This window comes from Lissotriton vulgaris, chromosome 2_1, assembly GCF_964263255.1.
Source record: "Lissotriton vulgaris chromosome 2_1, aLisVul1.2, whole genome shotgun sequence".
Taxonomy (NCBI): domain Eukaryota; kingdom Metazoa; phylum Chordata; class Amphibia; order Caudata; family Salamandridae; genus Lissotriton; species Lissotriton vulgaris.
This window is the reverse complement of record NC_141687.1, coordinates 218,761,158-218,781,018: the sequence shown is the minus strand read 5'-3', so window position 1 is coordinate 218,781,018 and position 19,861 is coordinate 218,761,158. Positions and strand designations below refer to the sequence as shown.

At 48.0% G+C, this 19,861-nt stretch overlaps 1 protein-coding gene across 2 annotated transcripts in view; it reads right to left on the bottom strand.

The window, feature by feature from the left end:
• DTX2 (deltex E3 ubiquitin ligase 2) overlaps positions 1–19,861 on the bottom strand; it is a 634,388-nt gene that overhangs the window by 84,509 nt on the left and 530,018 nt on the right. For both annotated transcript variants that reach the window (XM_086954786.1, XM_086954785.1), the window contains one exon: positions 4,561–4,722. In XM_086954786.1, coding sequence (XP_086810912.1) covers positions 4,561–4,722 — 162 coding nt within the window. The remainder of the gene's footprint in view (positions 1–4,560; positions 4,723–19,861) is intronic.

Sequence of the window (19,861 nt, the reverse complement as noted above, 5' to 3'; positions counted from 1 at the left end):
TGTTGTCTATTTTGTAGGTAGGCTGCTATGGCAGTGAGATGTAACCGGATTGATGTGCACGCTAGTTTACACTTTTGAAGATGTAGTAGGTAACATATGATGTTTTCAATAGAGGATTGATTGTGTTATTGGTACAGTATATCACAAACCTTTTCCATTTGGCTGCATAGCAGGCTCTAGTGGTGGGGCGTCTAGCTTCTTTGATTACATTCATACAATCAGGTGGAAGATTTAGGTACCCAAACTCTTGGATCTCAGGAGCCAGATGGCTAGGTTGAGCTGTGCTGGATCTGGGTGTGTGATCTCTCCGTGGTTCTGGGTTAACAGTTGTAGGGAGAGATGTCGTTTTTGGTGGGGAACTACTGATAGTTCCAAGCAAGGTTGTGACCATGGTTGTCTATCCCACATTGGAGCAATTAGGATCAGTGTTAGTGACTGTTGTTGCAGCTTGCGTACCACCAATGGAATGAGTGGGAGAGGCGGAAAAGCGTACGCAAATCTGCGTGACCAATTCATCCATATCGCATTTCCTTTGGACAATGGGTGTGGGTATCTGACGCAAAGCTTGGGCATTTTGTGTTTAAATATGTGGTGAAGCGATCAATCTCTGGATGCTCCCACATTTGGAGAAATGGTTAAAGGACTTGTGGATGAAGTTCCCACTAGTGGTTTTGTTGTGTCGGACGACTTAACAGATCTGCCATCTGATTCTGTATTCCGGGAAAATGTTGGGCTAAGAGGAATATGTTTTGAGGAATTGCCCACGTCCTTTTGCTCTGAGCTAGTTGAGAGCTATAGAGTGTGTGTCCCCCTGTTTATTGTAGATAATACATTGCTGTTATATTGTCCGTCCGGACTAAAACAGCTTTGTTTACTACATTGTTCTGGCATGCTTTTAGTACCAAAAATCTTGCTAGTAACTCCAAGTGATTGATGTGGAGTAGTTTTTGTTGTGGTGTCCACCTGCCCTGTATGGTGTGATGTAGTAGATGAGCTCCCCAGCCGATGATCGATGCGTCTGCTGTTAACACGATTTGTGGAACCCGCTCTTGGAACGGTCACCCTTTGGAAAGATTTTGGGTGTTCCACCACTGCAGAGTGTGATGTGTGCGGCCGTCTACCAACATCAGATCTGTTAGCTGACCTTGAGCTTGGTTCCACTGACGTCCCAAGCATTCCTGTAAGGGGCTCATCTAGAGTCTTGTGTGAGGTACTATGAATATGCAAGAGGCCATCATGCCTATTAGTTGCATAAACACTTGAGCTGGCAGGGAGTGTTGCGGTTGAAATTTTGTTATGAGTTCTTGCATGCTTGCTATCCTGGCTAGAATGGAATATGCAAGGCCTTTTTGCTGGTTCTGCCGTGTTGGAGGCGAGACTTTGGGTGATTTATTGTGAACCCTAAGTCATGGAGTAGTGTGATTGTGGTGTGTGTAGGACGTACACACTGAGTATGTGACTTGGCTTTTATGAGTCAGTCGTCCAGGTATGGGTAGACATGAATCTGTTGCCTTCTTAAATGGCTGCTACCACTGCTTTGCATTTTGTGAATACGCTGGGTTCTGTGGTAACTCCAAATGGGAGAACTTTGAATTGATAGTGCTGGCCATCCACTACAAACCGGAGATATTTCCTGTAAGCTGGGTGAACCGGAATGTGGAAATAGGCGTCCTTGAGATCTAAAATGGCAAGGAAATCGCCTTGTTTTAGTAGGGGAAGGATTTGTTGAAGAGTGACCATGTGGAAATGGTCGGATATTATGTATAGGTTTAATGGTCTGAGGTCTAATATGGGCCTCTGGGTTCCATCCTTCTTTGGAATCAGAAATTACAAGGAGTAAACTACTGTGTTTTGATGCTGAAGGGGAACTGCTCTATTGCATGTGTGTGCAGTAAGGAAAGCGCCTCTTGTTTTAGAAGCGCTAAATGTTCTGCTGACATTGGACGCTGTTCTGGTGGTATATTGGGAGGAAGAGGCAGTGAGCTCCAGGCAATAACCAGATTGGATAATTTGTCTCACCCACCTGTATGTGGTGATATTGTTCCAGACAGGTAGGAACTGGGTTAATCGTCCCTCGACTGGAGTAGAATGGTCGGGGGGGAGCGACAGGAAGTCACTGTTTTGAGGTGGTGGAAGCACGAGTATTGGAGTGTTTTGCCCCTACCTTTGCTGTTATTTCCCCTGTAGCATCCTCTGCAATAGCCTCTGGTACAGGAGGTTTGTGTGGGACTTTTGTATGAAGTGGAGGCATTATCTGTGTTGAAGCCTCTAGAGGCGCCCCTATAAGAGGAGCGCCAAAAGGAACTTCTGGGAGCTTGCGATTGCAAGGCTCCCATTGATTTGGCGGTGTCATTTCTTTTTTTCATCTTTTCTAAAGATGAATCCACCTAAAGTCAAAATAAGTTTTGTTTGTCAAAGGGTTGGTTCAGTATGGTAGTCTGAACCTCTTGTTTAAACCCGGATACCCTTAGCTAGGCATGTCTGCGTAAAAGGACACTGGTGTTTATGGCTCGGGAGGCTGTATCTGCGGCATCTAGAGCACAGCGAATGGAGGTATTAGTTATTATTTTACCTTCTTGTATAGGATCCTGGGCTTTTGATTTATATTCATCTGGAAGGTGTTGTAGTAGTGTCTCAAGCTCATCAAAGTGCACCCTATCGTATCTGGCTAGTAAAGCCTGTGTGTTGGCAATCCTCCATATGTTGGCTGCTTGTGACGCTGTACTTTTGGCAGATGCGTCCAATAGTTTTGACTCTTTGTCAGGGGGTGGAGTATCACCTGATGTTTGAGAGTTTGCTCTTTTCCTGTCGTTGGAAACAACTAGGGAATCTAAAGGAAACTGTCCTTTAAAGTATGTAGGGTCAGTTGGGGCAGCTTTGTACTTTTTCTCTATTCTAGGGTTAATGACTCTAGCTCTAACCGGGTCTTTAAAGACTTCAGGAGCGTGCTTAATTACCCCTTTTAGCATTGCTTGAATAGAGGTGGACCTTTGGGATGTTGTAAAAGTGTCCATGAGGAAGTCTTCCTCCATGGGGTCTGTATGTAAGTTTACCCCATGGTATTGTGCAGCCCTGTGTACTAGGTGAGTGAAACCTATAGTATCTTCTGGAGGGGATGGTCTAGATGGATAGACATTTTCCTGTGGTACATCAGGAACAGCTGGTGCCGATTTTTTCGGGTCCGAATGCCTATGTGGCACAGTCTTTGAAGTCATTTTATGCTCTTTCTTTTAGAGTAAGGAGTTTCTGTGGGTTCCGAAGGTTTGGTTGGAGTCTATGGAACCGGTTGCTTAGTTGGCTCCGATGATTTTTTCAGATTGGAGGTGCTGGGTGTTTTTGGAACCGGTTGTTTTTCGGTTCAGATATGTGTTCAGATGTGTGTTTCTGAACCTGTGGTTTCTTTGGTTCGGAGGATTTTTTCGGAACCGAAAATCGAGTGTCTTTTGGTTTTAGTGCCGAATACGCCATCGCGGAACTGGTCGTCGGCGCGGAGGAAGACAATGGCTTGTCTTTTGGTTTCGGTTTCTCTTTGGCCGGTGACGAGGATGGGGTTTTGGCACCGACGGAAGGCTGACTCGTTCCTGACTTCTTTGCCGAGCCCGAAGGCGGGACGTGGGAAGTTTTTTTATGGTGTGCACCTGGACCCGAAGGTAAAGGTGTTACCAAAGCCTTTGGATGGGTAGGAGGGGGTAAGGGTCGAAGTCTGTACCCGTTGCCTCGTAGTAATGTCTTCGACGTCCGATTCCTCGGCTCCGGAGGCGCTAAAGGTGCCTTCTTCCATCCGCTCCTGCTGTGGTACATCAATGCCTTCCTGGATGTTGTCCGGTATCGATGTCTATGATCGAGCCATGCTTCTTCGAGCTCGACGGTCTCTGATAGTTTTCTTGGAGCAGAAAGAGGCACAAGCCGGACAGTCTTTGGCCTTGTGTTCAGGTGAAAGGCAGAGGTTACACACCTCTTGCAGATCAGCATGTGGAAGCTTGGCTCCACATTGAGGACATTTCTTGAAGGACATTTCTTGAAGGGAGTCCTTTCCATGCGCCACGAAGGCCTGATGGCGCAGCTAGGCCCGAAGGCCTGCTTCGACGACCAGAACCAAAGTAGAAGTTTGTGAAGATGCGCGTCGAAAGGGAAAATGCGATCAAGACAATACCAAAGAATTAGGTAAGGATTGCACGTCGACTCTGTAACGATAACGAACTCGAACACGTGAAACACATCCGAGCCCGATGGTGGAAAAAAACAATCTGAAGATGGAGTCGATGCCAATGCGCACTATTGTCCAAAGGAGGAGTTACCTATCTCGTGACTTCCAAATACTTTTCCAAGACAATAAACTGCAAACATTCGGGCCCAACACCAGACGCCGAGCTATGCATAGTGTGTGATCTGCAGCTCATATGCCTCGAACCTATAGAGTGGTATCTTACCTCTGCCAAATGTACGTGTCACCTACATGCAAAAGTCTGAACATACAAATAACCTGGACTGCCCTCCTCCTAATTGGCAGACCTATAAGACTCGCCTACACATCACAAACACAGTTGCATAATAACATACCTGAATGCCTGGAGGGATCGTGTACACAATCTGAATGGTTCCACAGTCAGGATGTCCAGGTAGAGACCGAGGAATTGAATAGATATCCATTTTTCCTTTAGGCTGAGTCCCGGTCTTCTCTCCATAAATGGTCTTGCAGGCAGGACACTGCAAACTTCCATCCTGCAGGTAGCACAGGAGAACCATAAGATCAGCTTTTGAGAATGAAACATGCTAAATGATTCACACCATCAGTCCGCGATTGTCATGAGCCAGAACAATACAACAATTACACATTTTAAGCGGTTTCTGTCATTTAAACAATCTTTAACAGCAGCTTACAGCCACATGCGCATGGCTGAAGAAACCTTGAGCTTTTCAAACGTTTCCATAATGACACATTAACAGAATACATTAAATAAAACCGGAATAAATGTTGATAAACAGAAAAAAAATCAGATGGAGTACTGGACTACACAGCTGAGCTACATGAATCCTTTTGAGCCTAATAGGCAAAGCACAGCGTTCAATACAACTGCTTTTAGCATATCCATTTTAAACAATCCACAGTAAGTAAAGAGAACAAAAACAACATAAAAAGTCAATATTTATAGATTTTTTCTTTGTTAGGTCTGGCTTGTGAGACAGCTTTAGCTGTTTCGCTAGACTTTTGTTGCACCAAAAAACAAATCCCATGAAATCTACATACACAGAGGGGCTTTTGATCATCTCTCTTCATTCACTGGTCTGCTGAACTTTTTGCTTCAGGTAACCACAGCATACAGCCCACTATACCCATTGTCTCGCTTCACTTCGAGTAACTGCACAAAGTTTGAACACTATGTTCATATTCCCTTATAAATAGTTCCTTTCTGACAAAGCTTTTTAAAATGTGCTTTTATAATGTTATTCTAGTTCATTAGTTCTAAGTTCCGCCCATTTACTTTGGCTACACTTCATCTGCCCAGATAAATAGTGATTTTGTGTATTTTTTGCTATAAAGTATTTCAATGATTTTGTATGATTGTACAGGCTGCAAAATGAGTGCCGAGTGTTGGATTTCTTCATGTCACCTGCACAAAAAATAATAGTGTTTGGCATAACTAAAAAAAATCATAAAACAGTCAGCTCAGTGATTTTTCTATGTAAACTTGTTTTGCAAGCATATGCTGTCCACATTTAGACCACATGGGCAGCAGACTTTTCTTTTTTTCTTCTTTTTATGGCATTTTTGAAATAAACAAAATATAGTAAAAAAAAATAACGATTGTAGCAGTATGCAATTGCCAGACATATTTGCTTTGTAAATGCTTGCTATATTGACAAATGCACTACTAGCTACGGGAAAGTTTGTGTACATGTGGATAAGCATGTGAGTGAATATGAGAATGAGTCAATGATCGGATTGGTGCATGGGTGAATAAGTGGGTGTGGATAAATAGGTGTGTGGGGAGATGATGAAAATAGCAAGGGCAATTCGATAACACACCAGCTTATGATGTGTTTGATTGCTCAAATGTCACATTAGACCTATCTTCTAACAAAGAGAGCCTGTCAAGCAGTCAAGAAGTGGGGGTGAAACCCATGGAATAAAACCAGCAAGCAGAAGGGATCAAATGGAGAGGTAGTTTTTGCTCCCTCGTTTTCCCACGCAGGAGCTCCAGTTGTAGATAGCCTCTAGACCCTCATGAGTCATTGTTGGCACACACCAACAACTTCTGTGGCCAACTCCAATCCTTTAGGAAACAAGAATTTGCAATGCAACAGGTCTCGCATTTACGCAAGTTTAAGCTATTAGCATTGTAAATGACAATGCCGTTTATTTACATTTTAAAAACCAAAACATAAATAAAAGTTTTTGTCATTTACAATGCCAATAGCTAAGACTCATGTAAATGAGAGACCTGTTGCACTGCAAATGCTTGTTCTCGGTGGGAGCAGGGAGCGCCCCGCAGCCAGGAGATGAAGGCCAAACAAGTGTATGGGTAGAGTGAGGAGGCGCGCGCATGTGTGGGTTTTGTTAATGCTAGAAAAATGCTAAAGCTGGTCCCTTTAGAATGCTTTGGAGGCGGAGGGGGTTAAAAGGACAATAAAGATGGTAACAGGCGAGAGGGGAAATGTGCTGGAAGGGGTGGAAGAGACGGAGGAGAAAGGAGGACACGAGGGGGGGGTCTAACGTGAGAGGGGAGGAGGAGCGGTAAGAGGACTGAACAAGCACATGGACTGGAAAACACCAGCACACGGACCTAGCCTGCGCTCTGACCTTGCTGCTGTGCCCCTGTTTGGCGGAGTCTGTGCAGGAGCTGAAGGCGCTCAAAAGCAGGAGGTTGGTGGCTGCATGGCCGTGGCTGCAGCCCACCCGCCATGCTGCTTCTTCCCCTTCCGCCTTCCTCTAAGACTCCTGCTCAGCACTGCTGCATTTTTAGCTTCCTCTGCTGGCCTCCTCGCTCCCCACTGGCAGCTGCTCGTATGCCTGCTGACTAAATTACATGATAAGCCACTTAACTGGCGCAAATAAACTAGCACTAGACCCTGAAGCGGGCGGCTGAGTTTTAAAGTTGCAATAAATAAATCAATGTAAGCTGTGTCCCTGAAGCGGGCGACGCGCTCAGCAATAAAGTTTAAAAAAATAAAATAAACCGAGCGCAGTGTCCTTGAAGTGGGAGCCGCGCTCAGCATGAACATACAACTAATAAGCTGGTCCATTGCCAGAATGAGAAAAAAAGTGCCCACCAACTAATTCAAGGAGACCGTTTAATGCTGCAAGGAAACAATCCAGTCTGGATGGGCGGGGCCAAGAGGAGTCAGGGTGTTAACCAAGAAGCCTCATTTTCAATCGGAGGGCATCGTTTAGCATAAATGATGACACCAGCCAATCAAAATGATGGGCGGCGCTTCAAGTCCCCTTCAGAAATCTCATCAATTACAAGACGCCTCGCAGAGCGAGGAGCGCATGAGTGCTCCAACGCTAGGTGGGACCTAAAAAGGGGAGCATAGTGGCAAAAACGAACAGGGAGCAGGAAAAGGATACAGACAGGTCCAGGTGCACTTAAAAAAAACTGTAAGCTCATACAACTCTCATACAACCACTGCGTTATTGAATGGCCCTGTGCTGGTAAACAAGCAAAACTCAAAAGGTCATAGCCGACAATTACAACTAACCAGTGGCTGATGAATGTGGGCTAACCAATATGCCAATGATACTTATAATGACCAATGGCTGGGTGAAATGGGGGGTGAGTGAACTTATGAACCTCTCTCTTTGTGTATAGTATAATGTTCTTGTTAAACTGTCATGCCAGACATAAAAAACACTATATCTGGGAGATAGTTTCATGAGTAATGCAAAGGCAGAGGGGGGGGAGGGGGAGGGGGGGACGACACTGACCCGTCTGTGTAAAGCCCTCAACATATGGCTCCCTTAATATTTTGGGAATTATGGGTGTTTTAAATTACCCTGGTTCCCAAAAGTTTCAAACTAGACCCAAACATCACTATATGGGGAATATACTTTCATGAGTAATGCAAAGGCGGGGGTAAAGACTCACCCACTGTGTGATGCACCCATCATATGGCTTCCTAAATTTTAGTTAATTACGGCTAAGTTACCCTGGTTCCCAAGGGTCTCACTAATTATAGGGATGTTTATTTTTTCTAGTCCTTTTTTGTGGTCATAATTAGTTGCTGCAGAGGCGGGCAGGTACTCCCACCAGCCTGTCTAGGTTTTCCAGGAAGGTAAAATGTAATGAACAATGCAAAGTATTACATGTCTAGGAGTAAACACATGTTGAGTGCATGTATTCTTCCAGGAACCACTGACTATTTAAAGAGAAAGCTTTGCTTGCAGTTGAATTTGGGGAGTTTCTCAATATCATGGATAAGAAAAAGTAGGGACTTCTGAGAAAGTCAATGTGGTGCACATATTTCTTGAGATTTTCTTAGACTTAAGGGAGCACAGGATTGTCAAACGAAACTGAGCTGAGAAACTGGATGCTTGCCTTTGCAGGCACATGGATCCCATGTTTGGCGCTTAGAAATAAGGAACCTCTTAGAAAATACGCTGTATTTAAAGTTATGTCATGTCCCAGGAGTCAGTGGAGATAAGCTGAAACTGAGAAAGGTAAATGCTACTTATCAGTATGCATCAGTTCTTGACATGTAGAGCTGCAGTGTCTCACACGGAGCATTACATCGCCACCTGGTGTTGGGCACAGATGATTGCATGTTGTTGTCGTCTTGGAAGAAGTCTTTTTAGTCACAAGATAAGTGACTCCTCCCTTGGACGATAGTGCGCATGGGCATTAACTCCATCCTTAGATTATTTTTCGCCATGATGGTAAATGATGGAGTTAGTAGAAATAGAAAAAAGGGATGTCCATGTGTGTATATCTAATTAAGATAGAACTAGAACAGATAGAGGTCCCGGGGAGGCGGGTGGGCGTGTGAGATTCTGCAGCTCTACATGCCAAGAACAGATGCATACTGGTAAGTAGCATTTACCGTTCGAGGCATATTTGCTGCAGATCTCACACAGAGCATTGATTATACAGCAGTGTTTCCCCTAGCGGTGGTCGCCTGTATCTGTTGCAGTACTTTGAAAGAGAGTTTTGAGGACAGCTTGGCCTACTGCCACTTGCTGCTTTGCTTGCACATCAACACAATAGTGTTTAGTGAAGGTATGTATTGTAGACCATGTTGCTGCTTTGCATATGTCTTCTAGAGGAATATTCCCTAAGAAGGTCAAAGAGGCTCCTAGTTTGCGTGTGGAGTGCTCCCTAGGAGGAATTGTTAATGTATGTTTTGCTTTTTGATAGCATATTTGCATGCATTTTACAATCCACCTAGCAATTCCAGCTTTAGAGATGGGGTTGCCTTTATGTGGTGGTGAGAAAGCTACACACAATTGTTTTGCTTTTCGAAAGTTTTTAGTCCCATCAATGTAATAGAGAAGGGCTCTTTTCTCGTCTAAGGTGTGTAGAGCTCTTTCTGCTACAGAGTCTGGGTTTAATACTAACTACTGTTTCTTACAGATATATCGTTATCGAAGGTAAGTAACTTGTGCATCTGAAAGAAACAGGTTAGTATTAGATTCCTTACCTTAGAATAGATACCCTGGCAATACCAACCACGGTGGTGGGTCTGCAAACCAAAAATCACACCAGAAAGTCCTGGAGAACGGAACGGCCGAAAAAGCCATCACTCCGGACTTACCTGTCCAGGCAGTAGAGTCTAGCAAACGTGTGCAGCGAGGCCCACGTAGCTGCCTGACAGATGTCTTGCAAGGGGACTCCCCGACCCAGGGCAGTAGTAGCTGCTGTGGCCCGAGTGGAATGGGGCCTCAGCCCAACAGGGGGCTCCTTTTTAGTTAAAGAGTAGAATACCTTGGTGCACAACACGACCCACCGAGAGATGGTCCGTTTGTGCACCGCCCGTCCCTTCTTAGCGCCCACGTAACCAACAAAGTACTGGTCGTTCACCCGGAACTGGCGTGTGCGGTGATGGACTGCCCGATGTGGAAGGCTGCGACTACCTTGGGCAGGAAAGAGGGACGCGTTCAAGACAACTTTGTCCGGATGGACAGAAAGGAAAGGAGGTTTGGAAGAAAGAGCCTGGAGCTCACTCACTCTCCTGGCAGAGGTGATGGCAACCAGGAAGGCAGTCTTAAGAGTGAGACGACGAAGAGGGCAATTGTGAAGTGGCTCGAAAGGAGCGCACATCAAATAAGTAAGAACAAGGTTCAAGTCCCACTGAGGCATCACGAAAGGAACAGGGGAAAACATGTGAGTGCAGCCCTTCAAGAATCTATTTACAACAGGGGACTTGAAAAGAGAAGGCTGATCAGGTTGCCTTAAATAGGCTGAAATGGCAGAGAGGTAGCCCTTGATAGTGCCCAGAGCAGAGCCCTGCTGGGCAAGAGAAAGAAGAAAGAGGAAAACCTCTGAAAGGGGGGCAGAAAGAGGATTCACAGCCTTTGCTGTGCACCAGGCCACAAATTTATTCCACCTGCAGGCGTATACCGATTTTGTTGAGGGACGCCTGGCTGCCAGAATCACATCACAGACTTCAGGAGGCAAGTGAAGTGGCCTCAACTGTCACCGCTCAATCTCCACGCATGGAGGTGGAGACTGGACAGGTTTGGGTGGAGGACCGTCCCCTGCAGCTGCGACAGAAGGTCCTCCTGAAGAGGCAGACAAATAGGGGGATCGACTGACATGCTGAGTAGCTCGGGATACCAGTATCTTCGTGCCCAGTCCGGAGCCACAAGGATGACTTGGGCCCAGTCGCGCCTGAGTCGCGCCTGATGCTTTTCAGCACTCTGGGCAGAAGTGGTATAGGCGGAAAGGCGTACAATAGACCGCAGCTCCACTCGCGACGAAAAGCGTCTTGGTTCTGCGCCTTGGAAATTCCAACGCGCAGAACCAAGGCTCTCCCCACTGCTGAAAGAGACCTTGCGCCACGTCCGAGTTCAGACGAAATTCATGATCCATCATGCACCGACGGCTGAGTTTGTCCGCCCTGGCGTTCAGGGAACCTGCTAGGCGTTGAACCACCAGGGTCACGCGCTGATGTTCCAGCCATTGCCAGAGGCGCAGAGCCTCCTGACACAGGATCCACGACCCCACCCCGCCCGGTTTGTCGGAATACCACATGGCGGTGGTGTTGTCCGTGAACACCTGCACTACACTTCCACGGACAGAGGGGAGGAATGCTTTCAGTGCAAGTCGGATCGCCCACAGCTCCAAAAGGTTGATGTGGAGCCGGGACTCCGCTGGAGACCAGAGGCCTCTGATCTCCGCCTCTCCCATGTGGCCCCCCAGCCCAGGAGGGACGCATCCATCACAACTACGTGCTCCGGTTGGGGTAGGGAGAGGGATCTGCTGCTGACCCAATCACAGTCCGTGAGCCACCACTGCAACTGTCTCGCAGTGCCCTCCGAGATCAGGACGTGGTCAGACAGGTTGCCTTGATGCTGTGCCCACTGAAACTTCAGGTCCCACTGCAGAGCCCGCAACCGCCACCGGGCGTGATGCACCAGAAGGATGCAGGAGGCCATCAGTCCCAGAAGCCGCAGCGTCAACCTGACCGAGACTCGGGATAAAGGCTGAAAGATCGGAATCAGAGCCTGAATATCCCGAACCCGCTGTTCGGGAGGATAAACCAGAAACCGCGCCGAGTCCAGAACCGCTCCGATGAAGAGGAGCATCTGAGAGGGACACAGGCGTGACGTCGGCACATTGATGGAGAACCCCAGCAGGTGTCCGAGGTCGGCCGTAGTCTGGAGGTGGCTGACGACTGTCTGGTGCGAGCTAGCCTTCAACAACCAGTCGTCGAGATAGGGGGAAGACTGTCACCCCCAATCTGCGCAGATGAGCTGCGACCACCGCCATCACTTTCGTGAACACCTGAGGGGCGCTGGTAAGGCCGAAGGGGAGCACGGTAAATTGAAAGTGCTCGTGAGTAGTGCGCTATACAAGTATCAATTTTACAATTTTTCACCTACCGTGTACCGCAGGTAGCGCCGGTTGGCTGGCAGGATTGGGATGTGAAAATAAGGGTCCTGCAAGTCCAACGCCACCATCCAGTCTCCAAGGTCTAGGGCAGCTAAGACCGGAGTCAAAGTCAGCATCTTGAACTTCTCCATCCGGAAGAAGCCGTTGATGTTCCGCAGGTCCAAGATAGGACTTAGGCCCCATCTGTCCTTCTTGGGAACCAGAAAGTAGTGGGAGTAACAACCACACCCTACTTGTGGCCCAGGTACGAACTCAATGGCCCCCTTGGCCAAGACGGCCATAACTTCCTCTTGCAGAAGTTGCAAGTGATCCCCCGACATGCGGTGGTATTGCTGGAGTGGTCGCTTCGAAGGGGAGGGAGTAGCCCCTTCGGACGATTTGCAGCACCCACCTGTCCGAAGTGATGGTGCACCAGTGGAGGAGGTGATGGCGAACCCTGCCCCCCACTGGTGCGAATGGGCCTGAGGGCTCAGACTAGACTAGGAAGGCTTTGAGGCGGATGCTGCAGGGGTGGATGTGGACTGGCCTCACCGCTGTCCCCTGGTGCTGCCAGGGCAGTTATCACGTCCGCCGCCGCGCTGGATATTAGTCAGCGGTCCGTGGCTGGCAGGACGTGAGGGGGCGCCCCTTCCTTGGCCACGAAAGGAGCGAAAGGCAGAAGTTTGCTGGCGCTGGCCCGACAGGCCCAAGGACTTGGCCGTAACCCTGGAGTCCTTAAAACCCTCAAGCGCACTGTCTGCCTTGTCGCCAATGAGGCGTCGGCCATCAAACGGCATGTCCATGAGGAAATTCTGGACAACAGACGAAAAGTTGGCGGACCTCAGGCAGGCGTGGCGGCGAACCGCCACCAGCATGGAAATCGCCCTGCCCAACGAGTCCGTGGTATCCAGCCCACATCGGATAGAATACCGTGCTGCATCTCGCCCTTCCACAAGGTCTTGAGCGAGTTTGACCCGGGCCTCCTCCGGGGAACCTGGCAGCACTTCCGCGACCGTGTCCCACAGATAGTGGGTATATTGGCCCAAAAGGCAAGCGGTGTTGGCCGACCGCAACCCCAAACTGAGTGAGGAGAACAGCTTCTTACTGAACTGCTCATACCTTTTGGATTCCCGATCAGGTGGAGCAGTCAGGAATGCGGTCTGGGAGTTAGAGGCCTGGATAACCAGGCTCTCGGGGTGGGATGGGTGAAAAGGAAGCTAGGGTCGCCCGGGGCCAGGCGGTGGCACCTGGCCACGTTCTGATCTACAGGGGGACCTGCAGCAAGCCTGGACCAAGTGCACAACAGAACGTCAGTGAGTAGGTTAGTACTCACGGCCGTGACGGGGAGTTCAAGAGCCAAGGCCTTGGCCGCTCTAGTCAGCACCACGCTGTAAGCAGCCCCCTAACTTCGTAGCCACGGTAGGAGGGGAGACAAAGCCAGTGTCGGGCGAAGTGTCCAAACCACTGGCCTCCCCTAGATCCACTGTACAATCCTGATACGTCTGGCACTGACCGTGCCAGAAGGTCCTCAGACCCCTACCAATCCCCTTCGCCTCCCATCTCCTGATAATCGGGGTCAAAGGATGGGGCCGGATCATAGAAGAATTGCTCTTCTCTCTGCATAGAATGCGGCGTCGAACGATGCCAGGTCCGGACCGAGGGAAGGACCGGGGACGACGTTGTCCGGGGACGGTGTCGGGGGCGACACCCTGGGAGTAGGCACCGGCAGAGGGGGTCGTAAGGTCGACCAGCGGCAACCCGGATCCAGAGCCGGTGGGGCCCTGCGGCGTCGGTACCGAAGTAGTTGACGGGGCCGAAGCACCCGGCCCGCTTGGGCTCCCAGTGGGGGCCGCGGAGCCCAAAGGCGCCACAACAGGACCCGATGGAGGAGAGAGCGACCTCATGCCACGAGGAAGGCATCGATCTCCGGCGTCGCGTTCAGCCCAGGGACCGGCGGGTATGATGCTGGCAGCGGCGCCTGCGGCTCCGGCAGAGCCGCCCGAACCCCCGGCCGCATTGCGCGAGCGTCGGGGGGGGGGGGGGGCGGGGGGGGAGGGTCGGAAAAGCGATGTCGTCTCTTCGACTTCTTGTGCCTCTTACCTGAGGACTTGGAGCCCGACGAATGGTGTTGACTTGCCGAGCTTCGATGACTGTGGCCCCGCGACCGGTCCTTCAACCTCCTCCTCGACCTGGACCTTGAACAGCGCGGGCCGACTGCCGGAACTCGAGGCGCTTACGGGACCGCTCCTGCCTAGCCTTCAACGTCAAGGTCCTGCAGTCGGGGCACGACTTTTCGGTTGCAATCGGCACAGGGCTTGAACCCGGGCATCCCTACTGGCACCGATAGTCTGACGACTCGAAACAGGATCAAAAAGATCGAAAAAGTTAGTCAAAAAGTGTCCAAGGAGTACTGCTTTTTCCGGAACTGCGCTTGCTGGCGTGAAAAAAAAGAAGAACTGTCATCAGCGCGCGAGGGCGGCATCTAAGTACTCCGGAGATATCATACCAGCGCCAACGAAACCGACAACGGGCGCGGAGCCGCAGACTATGTCTACCGACGCGCAGGGGTACCGCTACACAAAACTTTCCGGATCCAGTCTGACGCCTGGGGATATTCTAAGGTAAGGAATCCAACACTAACCTGTTTCTTTCAGATTACATCTTTGTAAGTGTAGAAGGTAGCAGATAATATTTTGGATAGAAGCATCTAGTTGATCAATTTGAATATTGTTACAGTAAATAGCAAATCTCTTCCATTTTGCTGCATAGCAGGCTCTAGTAATAGGCCTTCTGGCTTCCTTAATGATATTCATACAGTCTGGTGGTAGGTTAAGGTAACCAAACTAAGACTTCAGGAGCAAGATCGCTAGATTCAGTTGATTTGGATCTGGATGTCGGATGTCTTCATGGTTCTGTGTTAGCATGGATGGTGTCAGACAGTTTTTGGTGTGGAACTATCGAGAGTTCTAGCAGTGTTGTGAACCACGGTTGTCGTGCCCATATGGGAGCTACTAGGATCATTTTGAGAGACTGTTGTCTTAGCTTGCGTACTACTAGTGGTATTAGTAGGAGTGGCCGAAAAGCGTACGCAAATCTGCCTAACCAGTTCATCCATATCGCATTGCCTTTGGACAACGGGTGTGGAAACCTGGCGGCGAAGGTTGGGCATTTTGCGTTTTCATGTGTGGCTAACAGATCTATGTCTGGGTGACCCCACTTATGAAAAAATGGTAGAAGAACTTGCGGATGTAGTTCCCATTCGCGAATCTGTTGTGTTTGCCGACTTAACAGATCTGCTATCCGATTGTGAACTCTTGGAAGGTGTTCTGCTAGCAGATATATTTTTTGTGCAATGGCCCATCTCCAAATGTTCAGTGCACGCTGTGACAGTAGCAGAGATTGTGTCCCCCCTGTTTTTGAATGTAGTACATGGCTGTCATGTTGTCCGTCCGGATCAGGACAGTTTGGTTCAGTACATGTACTTGGAAGGACTTGAGTGCTAGGAATATTGCTAGCAGCTCTAGGTGATTGATGTGGAGCACTCTTTGTTGAGTGGTCCATTTTCCTTGAGTTGTATGGTGTAGAAGATGGGCTCCCCATCCTGTTAGGGATGCATTTGTTATAAGTACTATTTGTGGAACAGGCTCGAGGAACTGTCGACCTCTGGACAAGTTTATGGTGTTCCACCACTGCAGAGAGCGATGTGTGCGGCTGTCTACCAACACCAGGTCTGTAAGTTGTCCTTGAGCCTGGTTCCACTGATGTGCTAAACATTCTTGCAATGAGCGCATTTGCAGTCTTGCATATGGAACAATAAAAATGCATGATGCCATCATGCCTTTTAGTTGCATCAACACTCTGGCTGGGAGAGTGTGTTGTGTTTGAAATTTTGTGACTAAGGCTTGAATGCGCTCTATCCTGGCTGAACTGGGATAAGCTAGAGCTGTAGCTGTGTTTATTGTAGCCCCTAGGTATTGATGTACATGAGGACCGAAGATGTGACTTGGTGTAGTTGATTGTGAACCGTAAGTGGTGCAATGTTTGAAACTTTTGCAATGTGTGTTGGGCACACTGATCGAATGACTTGGCTTTTATGAGCCAATCGTCTAGGTATGGGAAGACATGGATGTGTTGTCTTCTGAGATGTGCTGCTACTACTGCTAGGCACTTTGTAAACACTCTTGGTGCAGTTGTGACTCCGAATGGAAGGACTTTGAACTGATAGTGCTCTCCTTCTAGTACAAACCTTAGATACTTCCTGTGAGAAGGATGTATGGGAATGTGGAAGTAGGCGTCCTTGAGATCTAGTGTAGTAAGGAAATCGCCTTGTTGCAACAATGGGAGCACTTGTTGTAAAGTGATCATGTGGAAATGATCTGAGTGTATATATAGATTGAGGGGCCTGAGGTCGAGAATTGGTCTTAGTGTCCCGTCCTTCTTGGGTATTAGGAAACACAGCGAGTAAACATCTGTTCCTTGATGATGTAATGGGACTATATCTATTGCGTTTTTTTAGAAGCAATGATAGAACCTCTTGCTTGAGCAGCGTTTGATGTTCTGTAGACATTGGACGCTGTCTGGGTGGTATATGTGGAGGGGTAGCTTTAAGTTCTAGGCAGTAGCCATACTGGATAAACTGTCTTACCCACTTGCCTCTTGTGATGGAATTCCAGATAGGTAGGAACTGTGTTAGTCTGCCCCCTACAGGAGTAGAATGCTGTTGGGGAAGCAGAAGGAAGTCACTGTTTTGTGTTGGGAGAGGTTGGATTATTGTTATTTCATTGACCTTCTCCCTTGTTGTTTCCTCTATAGCCTCCTCTAAAATATCCTCTATTTGAGGATGTTTGTGTATTGGTTTTATAGGAAGCTGAATTGTCTGCTCCAGCTTGTTTGGAGCCTCCTCTGTAAAAAGAGCGACAAAAGGAGCCTCATGCTTGGGTGGACTGCAGAGCTCCCATAGATTTGGCTGTATCAGTGTCTTTCTTCATTTTTTCAAGTGCTGTGTCTAGCTCTGAACCAAACAATTGTTGTTGGTTGAATGGAGGATTTAAGATGGTTGTTTGCACTTCCTGCTTAAATACTGAAATGCGTAGCCATGCAGGTCGTCTAAGTGGGACACCAGTGTTTATTGCTCTAGATGCAGTGTCTGCTACATCCAGTGGGCACTTGATTGAGGCATTTGAGATTAGCCTACCCGCTAGGATAAGGTCATTTGCCTGTGCTTTATATTGGTCAGGTACATGTTGTAAAAGTGTTTCTAACTGATCATAGTGAGCCCTGCCATATCTTGCGAGGAGGGCTTGTGTGTTAGCTATGCGCTATGTTTTGCTCGCTTGTGTAGCTTTTCTTTTGCCTGAAGCGCCTATTATTTTTGATTCCTTATCAGGAGGTGGTGCTTCACCTGATGTTTGGGAGTTTGCTCACTTTCTGGCGTTTGAAACGACTAGGGAATCTAAGGGTAGCTGTCCCTTAATGTAGGCAGGATCCCCAGGGGCAGGTCTGTACTTTTTTTTCTATCCTTGGGTTTATGATCCTAGCTTGTACAGGATCTTTAAACACTTCTGGGGCATGCTGAATGACCCATTTATTCATAGGTAGTATTTGGACTGACTTTTGGGAGTGTTCAAAAGTATCTAGCAAAAAATCTTCTTCTGCCTCATCTGAGTGCATCATGACACCATGATAGATGGCAGCCCTATTGATTAAGTGTCCAAAACCAAAATCTTCTGGAGGAGATGGCTTGGATGGATATGTATGTGGGTCAGGGATATCTGGTACATCCTGTGGGTTTGGGTACTCCCAGTCTGGTGTATCACTTGGGTAGGGAAAAGGCATCATCTGGGTCTCCCCTTTCCCATAGGTTATACTCAACATCATTCTGAGGTGGTGTATGTGGTGATGAAGAACGAGGAGAAGAATTTTGAGGTGAAAGGTTTGAAGGAAGAGGAGGTGAAGGAAAAGGTACAGGAGAAGAAGGGTGCATAGGTGATGTGGCAGAAGCCTTCTTGACAGGCACCGGAGGTGTAGGGGCTGTATCTAACTTCCTCTTTCCGTGTGGCATAGTAGAAACAGGTCCTGTTTTTGGATCAATGTAGATCTTTTTTTGCAAATGATCAGGTTGAAAAAGCTTCTCTTCTTGGGGAACCGCTTTTGGCGGCGATTTTTTTAGGATCCGAGCATGGTTGTAGCTGGTCATTAACCTTAAGAGCTGTTATAGAGTCCTTTGGCGTAGGTTTCGGCACCAAAGATAGTCTTTGGAGTTGAGGCTTGGAAGCATCGGAAGCAGGCTTTGTAGGTTTTGGGACTGAAGATTTCAGGCTGGAAGCTGTTTTGGTCGGCTTGGAAGCATTGGAAACAGGCTTCATGTTTTCGGAGCTGTCTTTAAGAGTCAACGGTTTCGGAGTGTGTTTTGAAACCAGGACTTCTTTCGGTTTCGGTGCCGAGGGAGCTGGTGGTATCGGCACGTGTGGTTTGATCGGTATGGAGCTACCGGAAGGCTTTAATATTTTCTTCGGAGCCGGGCACGATGGCGGGGCTTTCGAAGCAGTGTTTCGGTCGCAACTGGGCCTCGAAGGCAGAATTCTGACCTTTGCCTTCGATTTAGGTGTTGGGACTGGGGTAGGGGCAGCAGTACTCACGTGTTGACCCGAAGGTATGGAGTCATCGGAGTTGTATGCCTCAGATACGATTTGAAGATCATCGGAATCTTCCTCTGGGACACATGGACCTTCTTCGAAGATATCCACCGGTTCCGGAACCGATCTCTGCATATCGTGGCGACGGGCCCTCCGATCTCGAATGGTCTTCTTGGATCAAAAGGATGCGGGGCTGTACAGCTCGACTCGTCATGTTCTGGCGATAAGCACAGGTTACACACCTCGTGATGGTCGCTGTGTGGAAATTCTGCTCCACACTCGGGGCATGTCTTGAACGGCGTCCTTTCCATGAGTTGTAGGCCTCACGGCGTGGCTAGGTCCAACGGCCCGCGTCGACGACTGGAATCGATGTGATGGAGTCAATAGTTATTGATATCGAAAGGTGTGTTGGTAAAGTTTTTACGCATCAAACTACTTGAAAAGTAGATTTCTAACTGGAGCGGAAAAGTTGCATCCGAACACCGTGGCGGATAAAAAAACAATCTAAGGATGGAGTTTATGTCCATGCGCAATATATCTAAGGGAGGAGTCACCTATCTCGTGACTACAAAGACTTCTTCCAAGAAGACAACAACATGCAACCAGGTGGCGATCTAATGCTCAGTGTGAGGCTCATATGCCTCGAACACATGGCTATTTCTCAACGCACAACACTAAGATGTTCTCACCAGTACAAGGAAGGGAAAGACAGCTAGAGACTCAAAGAAGAATAGACTACACTATTTTAAAAAAGCAAGCAGTGATGGAGGAACGATCACCAAGTAATCCATCACCATGCTTTACGCCCCCAATGATGAAAGGCAAAAGACTAACAGGAACCCATAGTTGAGACTTCCAAGTCAAGCAAGGGGACAGGAGTTAAATAGTCATCAATAAGGTTCTCAGAATTTGCACCACTCGCAACAGAGTTGGTGGTTACCTTAACAGAGACGGGAAACGGCTATCACATTCATCACAATGTTCACAGGTGGTTCGTTTAATTGTGTGCCTATATAAATAAGAACAAAAGTTACTTACCTGTAACCTGTGGTTCTCCAGTATTGGTATCTTTCATAGATTCACATGCCTGAATCATTCCCCATTGTCGGAGTGGAAGTCCCACAGTAGATACAAAAAGTATAATAATTATGCACATAATAACCATAGCATAGGTAACATAGATTCAGGAAGTAAAGT